Raw genomic sequence first — 9871 nt, 5'->3', positions numbered from 1 at the left:
GGCATTCACAGCAGTGAGCCTCTGCTTTCAGATTCCTCGAAAGAATTCCTGCTTCCTCTGGGCAGGCATTATACTGGCCCCAGGACATAGCCTTATATAGTTTGCAGTCCTGGGGGATGTGTGGGGGAAATGGGGAAGACCTGTGGGGATGATGTCCAAATAATGATTCTTTGTCTGCAGCTTCACTGGGAAGAACAGGTGCTGATACGGAAGGAGGGGAAGCAGACCTCTGAAGCATTGAGTGCAAAGGAACAGGATGCTCACATTTGGTGAGTGGGTGGTTGTCTAGCAGTGGGCAGAGAAGGCCCGAGGCAGACCAGAGTCCTGGCAGGGTTTCTGTGGCCCCCCACCTCCCTGTACCTCCCCATCAGAGCAAGGCCCCCTCTTTGGGAACAGCCACTTCTGGCTGCTCTGTGGCCTCTAAAGCCAGCCCCTGAGAATACTCCTCAACCCTCCCTCTGAACCCTGGTGTGGGCTGCAGGGCCAGCTCTGCTGCTGGCTTACTGTATGACCTTGGGCAAGTCATGCTTCCTCTCTTGGTCATCTTTGTTCTGAGCCCTGGCTTGCGGTTTAGACATGTGTTTCCAGATGGGTGAGCTGAGTCCCCAGGAAGGTCAGGGTTTGATGAACTCCTTGGAAAGGGTTCTCTAGTATCCCTTCTGCTGCCTCTGGAGGGCCCTGCATCATTACTGGGAGAGGGACAGGGCAAGGAAATAGCTCGCAGGGAGATCCCTTTCCCCAGTCTCAGTTTCTTCCTCTTTACAGTGGGGGTAACAGTGGTCCTGGTGGCTGCAAGGCTGTGGAGGGGGAGTCAGGAATGTGGGTGGGTGGGTGGCTGTCCTAGTGGCCAAGAGATTAGGATTGTGCTGATTTTCTTCCAGCAACACCCAGCAACTCTTATCCTCTCCAGAATGTTCTCCAGGGAGAACAAGACTTGACTGATTCCTCAGAAGAGTGCTGCATCCATTTTACAAGCGGACAAGCCAAGTCCTTAGAAGGCCTGGGACTGGTCCAAGGATGGGTGGCAGGTGATCTGAAGCCTCTAGGCCCCCAGCCTGAGGTGGCCTGTTCCCTCAATGGAGCCACTCCAGCTCTGGCAAGGGCAGGTGTGGTGGCGCTGGTGCCTGCTGTGGGAGTACAGTGGGCCTTTGTGCCAGGCGGGCACCACCCCCTGGCTGGCCCCTCCCCATTCACAGGACAACTCTTACCTGCCCAGCCACCACCCCAGCCAACAGCTCAGCCGGCTGCTCCTTCCTGGGCTCCACGCCCAGAGCTGCTTCCCGAAGGTGCAGCCTGCAAGGCATCGCAGGGGCCCCGCGCTACTGCCCTGCTCCCTCAACGTCCCAGGTCCCCTCCCCCAGTGCTGATCATTAACCAGGAGGCCGTATAAGGAGCTAGCGGCCCTGGTGAGAGGGAGGGACACAACGCTGCCACCATGGACAGTAGCACCTGGAGCCCCACGACCACTGCGGTCACCTGGCCTGTTGAGTCCCACGAGCTCATTCGCAATGCAGCCGACATCTCTGTCATCGTTATCTACTTCGTGGTGGTGATGGCCGTCGGACTGTGGGTATGCAGCGGGTCCTGGGATGCGGGCGGGGAGGGTGCGCACGGAGGAGGAGCAACGGCCTCGCTGAGCTGCAAGGGGCAGTAGGCTTAAGTGTCGGTGGAGGGGAGAGGAACTGACTTGGAAGCACTTTAGAAGCACTCAGAGGCACAGCATGAAGGGAGGAGGGCAAGCAAGGATGAGCAGAAGTGAGAAGGGTGCCCAGGGCAGCCTGCCAGGAAGGACCAAGGAGGATACCTGGGTCTGTGAGCAGAGGAGGAAGGTGGGGGTTTGAAGAGACCGCTGGAAAGTGTAAGGGGCAGGGAAGGGCCGCTTGGAGCTGCAGCGAGGGCTCCGGGGCTTGGGAGATGAGCCTCTAGCAGGTGACTACTGTCCTACCTTTTAGTCATCCAGTTTCACATGGGAAAGAAACGGTGTGGAGTGGGAAAGCCACAGCCTCTGCCAGCCCCAGAGATGAGGATGCTGAGGTGGCAGACAGTGGGATACTGACTCCATGCCCCCATTCTGGGAGAGGCTAACACAGAGGCCTTGTGCATGAGGATCCCAGGGGCTGGAGCAAGTTAGAGATGAGAAAGATGGGTGGAAAAGGAAGAGGAGGAGGAGGAGGAAGATCTGGGGGTGACCTGGCACTGGGGAGAGGGAAGTGTGTGTCTCCTTTTGGGACTCTGGGGACACAACAAACCAGAGAAACTTGTTCTCAGCCACCTGGAACATGGACATTTCACTTATGACAGACTCTGGCACGCCCAACAACTAGAGGAGGAGATGTTTTAAAAGTGTGCAGGACCGAGTGTGGTGGCTCACTCCTGTAATCCTAGCATTTTGAGAGGCCAAAGTGGGAGGATTGCTTGAGTCCAGGAGTTCGAGATCAGCCTGGGCAACATACTGAGACTCTGTCTCTACAAAAAATAAAAAAATTATAAAAAATATTAAAAGTTTCCAGATATTCCAGCCACTCTCATGATTGTTATGGAGGTGGAGGTGATAAGCCCAGGGAGGCTGCTGTACCAGCTGGTGATTGTGTTGAACTCTTTTGACTTAGAGGAGAGGAAGATAGGCATGAACCCTTCTGTGGACACAGAGCTTTTTCAGGGACAAAAGGAAAAGGAAGTGTTTTTTTTTTTTTTCAAAGGAATTGTAGAAACTACATGTGGCAGAATGCGTCCCAAGTGTCACATGGGGTCAGTATGGCTGACTTTTCCTCAATACTCTCAGCTTCCCAGACATAGTGGAAACTGACCAATTAGGAGCCAGGATACTCAAGTTCACTACTGGCTTTCATATGGTTCGAATTCTGCAACACTGGGTAACTTCCCTCAGCCTCCATTTACTCAACTTTAAAATAGGTACACTCTTATCTATTCTAATGACTCACCCATGGTTGTGGTGAGGATATGCAGAGGTGAATCTGAAAGCTGTTTACGGATTCTGGGATTAAAAAAAAACTACTATTGTCATTTACCTTCCACGGTGTGATCTGGACTCTGAACAATGTTTGAAAATGGGCAGCAGTGGTCAGGTGGGTAGTATATTTTTACAAAAGCCACAAGACAGGGAAGGCCAGAATGCTAATCCCCATTTTACAGAAGAGGAAATTGAAGCCTCATTTAGTTGTGATTTGCTTAAGGTTACAATAGAGGAAATTGTTCCTGGAACTTAGATCTCTTGGCTCCTGATTTTTTATGGTACCAGGCACTCTGCCACTGTGACTGATTTCCTCCTCCCACCCACCCCAGCTTATAAGTGCTGGAGCCAAGGTGTGAGCCTGTCATCTGCTGGCTATACAGTACTGCCTGTTTCCCAGACAATCTCTGATAATCTCGGTTCTCTTAACCAATCTCATTTTAGCCCTGCCAGTCCAGTAGGTGTTTATACTTTTTAAATGGTGTTTACATGTTTCAAGTATCAGTGAATCAGTATCACTTGTCCTGCTAAATGCTACTTAATAGCTTGTTTAGTATTTGTCTATGTTTAATCTTCCCCCATTAGACAGTGCCTCTGGACCCTGGTCATTTAATGCATTGGATTTCTTCCAGTTTGTCCTCCTCTGTTTGCTGTTAAAGTGTCAAGGATGGCTTGATTCAGGGGTGGCCATTCTGACTCCTTCATGATCTCTGGGCTGCACAGGCAGAATGGTCCAGGCCCATTGTGTTTCTTCAACTTAGAAAAGACCCACACTTGAGTCAATGTCCCTCTGTCACCTTCTCCATCTCTTCCAACATTATTTGGTTCTGTTTTGTCCTTTTACAACTCTGCCTCCTCCAATCATATTTTAGGCTTTGGCTTATTGCTTCTTCAGAGTTAATTTCCATTTTTCTTTCACCACCTATCAGTTTGTTTCTTAGGGAATTTTATATCCTGTTAAGCTGGATCTCTGACTTTATTCTTCCTGGAAGAGTTCATCAAGCTATCCTGAAATTCCCTTAAGCGCGGGGTTGTTAAACTATGGCCCATGGGCCACATCTGTCTCACAGCCTATTTTTGTATGGTCCATAAGCCAAGAATGGTTTTACACTTCTGAAGGGTTGTGAAAAGAAATAACAAAACAAAATATGAAGAATTTGCAGCAGAGACCCTGTATATTCCACAAAGCCTCAGTATTTACCATCAGGCCCTTTTTCTTTAAAGAAAAAAAATTACTGACCCCTGTCTTATGCAGTCATTTGAACTGATAGCATCATTGAATGACTGAATTGGAATGGCCCTTGAGGGAGCCCAACCTTTCTCTTTTACAGATGAGGATCAGAGAAGGTGACCAGAAGTCATTCAGATGAATCAGTCCCAGAACTGGGACAAGAATCAAGGTCTTATGATGCCAAAGCCAATGCTCTTTCCACTATTCTACCTTTCCCACTCCCCAAGACACTTGCCTTTCTGGGAATACTCTCTCCATGGTCCTTACTGTCATTGCATTGTTGTGACAGTGTCCTGGTGGTGCTGAATTCCTTTGCTCTTTCTTTTTTTTTTTAAGTTGATGCTTTTCTTTAGATCATTTGACAAAATCAACTTGACTAGTTGTCAACAGCCTTCACTTGAACACTTCCAGTAGAAACTCTCCCAAGTGGCTTTATTCCATCTCTGGACAGCTCTGACAGAGAGGATATTCCTTTTGGCTCTGGGCTCAGACCTGATGTCCTGGAACTTCTGTCATTTTGTCTGGTTGTGTCCTATGTGGGCCACACCAAGCATCATGTCTGTCCCACTTTATATTTCAGAAGACAATAGGCTGCATTTGAGGTTTCTCTTCTCCAGGCCCAATATCCTCAGCTTCTTAAGTTGTTCCTCATCTGGAAGGAGGCCTACAGTTCTTCCTTTCTGCTCAATGCTATTTGTATTCCGTGGAGACAGAACCCAAGTAAACCCCAAACGAAAACATTGTGGGTCAGTAATTGTCCTTCTTTTACCCCAGCAGCTTGGAGTTGTGAGTTCATTCTCTTCTAGTTGTAGAGTGAACAGGTGAATGTAACACTGTGGTTTACAAAGTGGTGTCTGGAACTTTAAAGTTATCCTTTGAGCATCTCGTGCTCACAGAACAATGATTTTCTGTGCACAAAGCATTATGCCCAAAGCATTATGGGAAATTAACAATTTGTAATATGGTAACATACAGTAAAAAAAAAATTGTAATGGCTGTGAACAAGGCATAAGTGAAGTCATCTGGGTGTTCAGACACTTTCACTTGGAGAAGAGAAGAGGCTGCAGGGAAGGAGGAGGTTTCCGTGGGGGAGTGTCAGGTAGGGTTTCATGGGGGAAGTGGATTTTGAGGGGCCTTGAAGAATGAATAGGTAGGGTCTGGGCTTGCATGGATGAGGGGATGAAAATTCTGGAGAAGAAAAGCCTTGGTGCACACACACCTCTCTTCACCTTTTGTCCATCCCCATCATCTTTCCTGAATTATTTTACCTCCCCACTCTAGTCTCTGCCCTCACATTCTTCCTCTAAGGTCTTCATTTCTGAGACCAACTGGGGATATCAATCTTCTTCAACTTCACAGTGGCCTTCAGAATGGCTTTTCCTTGGTCAATTGCTACAGCTCGGGTCCTTGGGATTTGTTTCTGTTTTGGCCCTTAGCTACTTTTTCTGATTCTTAGATCTCTTGCTATTCCCAAAAAAACTGCTACAGAGGACTTCACAGTATCTCCTATGGGAGGAAGGACCCTGCCAGGAGTCCAGAAAGACCCAAGCCATGCTCTCCCGGGTACTGCCCAGCACATGGGGGAGCTCAACAAATCTATGTTGACTGATGGGACACAATAATGGCCCTGCTTCCTAAAGGACTAAGTTCAATACATCGTTGCAGTCTGAGCACCTAGCAACATGTTATCTGTCTCAGGCATGTTTGATGACTAAATTACAAGTGTCTAAGTGCCTGAGATGTCACCATCAGGGGTTAATGCCTTCGGAATAGTGATGCTTTTTAGCTTAGTGGTCACCTATGAAAACGCAGACATTGGCCAGGCGTGGTGGCTCATGCCTGTAATCCCAGCACTTTCGGAGGCCGAGGCGTGCAGATCACCTGAGATCAGGAGTTCCAGATCAGTCTGGACAACATGGCAAAACCCTGTCTCTACAAAAATTAGCAGGTGTGGTGGTGTGTGCCTGTACTCCCAGCTACTCCGGAGGCTGAGGCATGAGAATTGCTTGAACCCGGGAGGCGGAGGTTGCAGTGAGCCGAGACTGCACCACTGCACTCCAGCCTGGGCAACAGAATGAGACTCCATCTAAAAAAAAAAAAAAAAATGGCACCACCTCTGACACAGTTAAGTTACTATCAGCTATTAACATTTTCAGGGAGGTTAGCAAGTGTCCGCTGAGAGGAGCCAGTAACAGAAGAAGAGGGAAGATGGCCAGGGGCCAGGAACAGAGGCACTGACCCTATTTTCTGCTGGAGGTCTGGCCCTGGGCCTGAGCTGGACCAGAAATAATCTGAAGGCTTGGAGGCAACATCCCAAGGGATCTGTGGGAACAGCTAGTCATCGTATATTGAAGATACATGTCATTTTTCTCCTCATGAACCCTCAGTGGCTCCCTACTGCCTGTGCAGTAAAGTCTGCACGTTTTAGCCTGGCGTTTCAGTGTGTGTTCTGCCCCACTTCTCACCACTCTCTCCATTCAAATGCCTCAGCCAAGCTCACCAGATAACACTGTTCACCATTCTCTCCTTCTCCATGCTGGGTGAGGTTCCACCCCTAGATCTGCTGTTCCGGAATCATCTTACCACATTCCTCCCTCTTCTCTTTTTTTTTTTTTTTTTGAGACAGAGTCTCACTCTGTCGCCCGAGCTGGAGTGCAGTGGCCGGATCTCAGCTCATTGCAAGCTCCGCCTCCCGGGTTCACGCCATTCTCCTGCCTCAGCTTCCCGAGTAGCTGGGACTACAGGCGCCCGCCACCTCGTCCGGCTAGTTTTTTGTATTTTTTTAGTAGAGACGGGGTTTCACCATGTTAGCCAGGATAGTCTCGATCTCCTGACCTCGTGATCCGCCCGTCTCGGCCTCCCACAGTGCTGGGATTACAGGCTTGAGCCACCGTGCCCGGCCCATTCCTCCCTCTTCTCTAATAAAATTCCACTCTTTCTTCAATCAATAGTTGCTGAAATGCTGCTAGCTCTGTAAGCCTTTCCTGGCTCCCTGGTCTGACAGAGTCCTCTCCTTCCTCTATACTAACACTATAGTCATAATATATTGGCTGGGTGCGGTGACTCACTCCTGTAATCCCAGCACTTTGGGAGGCCGAGGCGGGCAGATCACTTGAGGTCAGGAGTTCAAGATCAGCCTGGCCAATATAGTGAAACCCATCTCTACTAAAAATACAAAAATTAGCCAGGTGTGGTAGCACATGCCTGTAGTCCCAGCTACTCAGGAGGCCGAGGCACGAGAATTGCTTGAACCCAGGAGGCAGAGGTTGCAGTGATCTGAGATCACGCTACTGCACTCTAGCCTGGGTGACCAAGTGAGACTCTGTCTAAAATATATATAATCATTATATATATATGATGATGATTCCAGCAACCTGCTACCTACACCCTCAGAGAGGAAAGACTTGAATTTGTCTGGTCTTTTATTTAATATTTAGTACAAATGCCTTGCGTTCTTAAGAGCATTTTTTCACTTTTCTCGTAACAAAGATACCATTCACATCCCATATGGTACTTTTAAAAAGTATGATATTTCTTTTTCTTTTCTTTTGAGATGGGTGTTGGTATGTTTCCCAGGCTGGTCTTGAATTCCTGGGCTCAAATGATTCCCCCACCTCAGCCTCCTGAGTAGCTGGGATTATAGGCACATGCCACCATGTGGCTGTAATCCCAGCTACTCAGGAGGCTAAAATAAATACAGCATTCATTAGGCACCTCAATATGCTTGTAAGAAAGGCATACAAAGTTCCATTCCTGCCGTTTAACAGACAAGCAAGCAGATCCAGGTGGAGTGACTTGCTGGAAGCTAATTTTGCGCTAGCCCTAGAGTAAGCTGTATATGCCTTCTGAGCCTGTTTCCTTGTCTATCAAACATAGGTTCCTGGCTTCTTTATCTTAGTCTTTTGAGGCTGCAGGGGAAGAAGGAATATGAAAGTGTTTCACAAAGTGGAGTGGGTAGAAGAAGGTGCACATATGGGGAGGTATATTCTTTTGGCTGGCAAGGCCACTCTTCTAGTTTTCTATTACATTTTTGACCCTTTCCTCCTCAGGCTATGTTTTCCACCAATCGTGGAACTGTTGGAGGCTTCTTCCTGGCAGGCCGAAGTATGGTGTGGTGGCCGGTAAGTTTTCTCTGAAACACTATTTGCATAACTGCTTAACTGATGAGTTCCTTTAGGAACTCATTTTCTTCTTGACTTTGGGTGGTGGTGATTCTAGGATACAAAGATCCCAAAAAGATTCTTGACAGTGAGTCTCATGCTCATCGGGTCTCCTGGGCACCCTTAATCTCTTGTCGTAAGGGAATAGCCTTTAAATAAGTCACCCTTAGAGTCCTCCAAGGAACGAATAAAGGAAGAGACTGCACAAGGTGGGTGGTCAGAGGAAAGAGCACACAGACCAAGGTGATCTTGGGCAATTCTTGAGTTTCCATTTCTATAAAAGGGGGATGATAATATTTACCTTCCAGGAATGTTATGAAAAGTGGAGACCTCTTATGTTTGGGGGGGAGCTCAATAAATAGTGGTTCTTTTGCTACCATGTTCCTACTTTAAGTCCCATGGAAAAGAGGTTTTATCTGTCCTACTTCAGAGCCTAACGAAATGCCTGATACATGGAGCCCCTTGATACTCATTTAATGGATGAAGGAGGTGCCCCCTGCTGTTTCCAATTACAGTTTTCCACTGGATGAGGATTCCTCTCTCTTGTTGGATTTTGTGTTTTGTACATGGATGGAACTATCACAATCAAAGGACATGTGCATGGGTGGAAGAGAAACCAGGAAATTCCTTCCATCATATCTTAGGACTCTGGCCAGTTTATCAATTCAGCCCCATGACCATTTTGATTAGGAGTTCTCATTTAAGTGACTGGTTGAACACATTGGCCAAACCGTGCAATTTCTTGGGCTTAAGATACAAGTAAGACTGGCTGGTGAAAGCATAAGATGATGACAAGTACATACAATGAGAAGGGAGCGACAGCTGTGAGCTGGCTGAAGGAAGCAAGAAGGTAAAGAACGCCCCTGTCAGGGTAATTACAGCCAGAGAGAACTGTACCAGGAAATCATGCCACATCCTGCAGTTGGCCTTTGATCAGCTATTTTGGGATGAATTTTTAAATAACTGGCATCTTCCCAGTTGCTTGAGTTATCCCTGAAGTCATTTCTATTGTTAAAAAATTTTAATTTTTTGACAACTAAAATTTGTATGTATTTACAGTGTACAATGGAATATTTTGATACAAAGTGCAATGATTAAACCAATTAATGTATCTATCACCTCACATACTGCACTTTTTTTTATGGTGAGAACATTTAAGATCTAATTTCTTTTCTTTTTTTTTTTTTGAGATGGAGTCTCCCTCTATTGCCCAGGCTGGAGTGCAGTGGCCAGATCTCAGCTCACTGCAAGCTCCGCCTCCCGGGTTCACGCCTTTCTCCTGCCTCAGCCTCCCGAGTAGCTGGGACTACAGGCGCCTGCCACCTCGCCCGGCTAATTTTTTGCATTTTAGTAGAGACGGGGTTTCACCGTGTTAGCCAGGATGGTCTTGATCTCCTGACCTCGTGATCCACCCGTCTCTGCCTCCCAAAGTGCCGGGATTACAGGCTTGAGCCACTGTGCCCAGCAAGATCTAATTTCTTTCTCTTTTCTGTTTTTTTTTTTTTTTTT

General features: G+C 47.6%; 1 protein-coding gene across 1 annotated transcript in view; it reads left to right on the top strand.

Annotated features, from left to right (window-relative positions):
- Positions 1-1184: 1184 nt before the first annotated feature.
- LOC108527591 (sodium/glucose cotransporter 1) overlaps positions 1185-9871 on the top strand; it is a gene marked incomplete at its 3' end in the record, with an annotated part of 89747 nt that continues 81060 nt past the window's right edge. Inside the window, exons 1-2 of the mRNA XM_017868935.1 lie at positions 1185-1570; positions 8252-8323. Of these exons, the coding sequence (XP_017724424.1) occupies positions 1436-1570; positions 8252-8323 (207 nt within the window). The remainder of the gene's footprint in view (positions 1571-8251; positions 8324-9871) is intronic.

Source organism: Rhinopithecus bieti, unplaced genomic scaffold (genome assembly GCF_001698545.2).
Source record: "Rhinopithecus bieti isolate Rb0 unplaced genomic scaffold, ASM169854v2 scaffold_4666, whole genome shotgun sequence".
Classification (NCBI taxonomy): domain Eukaryota; kingdom Metazoa; phylum Chordata; class Mammalia; order Primates; family Cercopithecidae; genus Rhinopithecus; species Rhinopithecus bieti.
The sequence above is the reverse complement of the archived record's forward strand: the minus strand, read 5'-3'. Positions and strand labels throughout refer to the sequence as shown.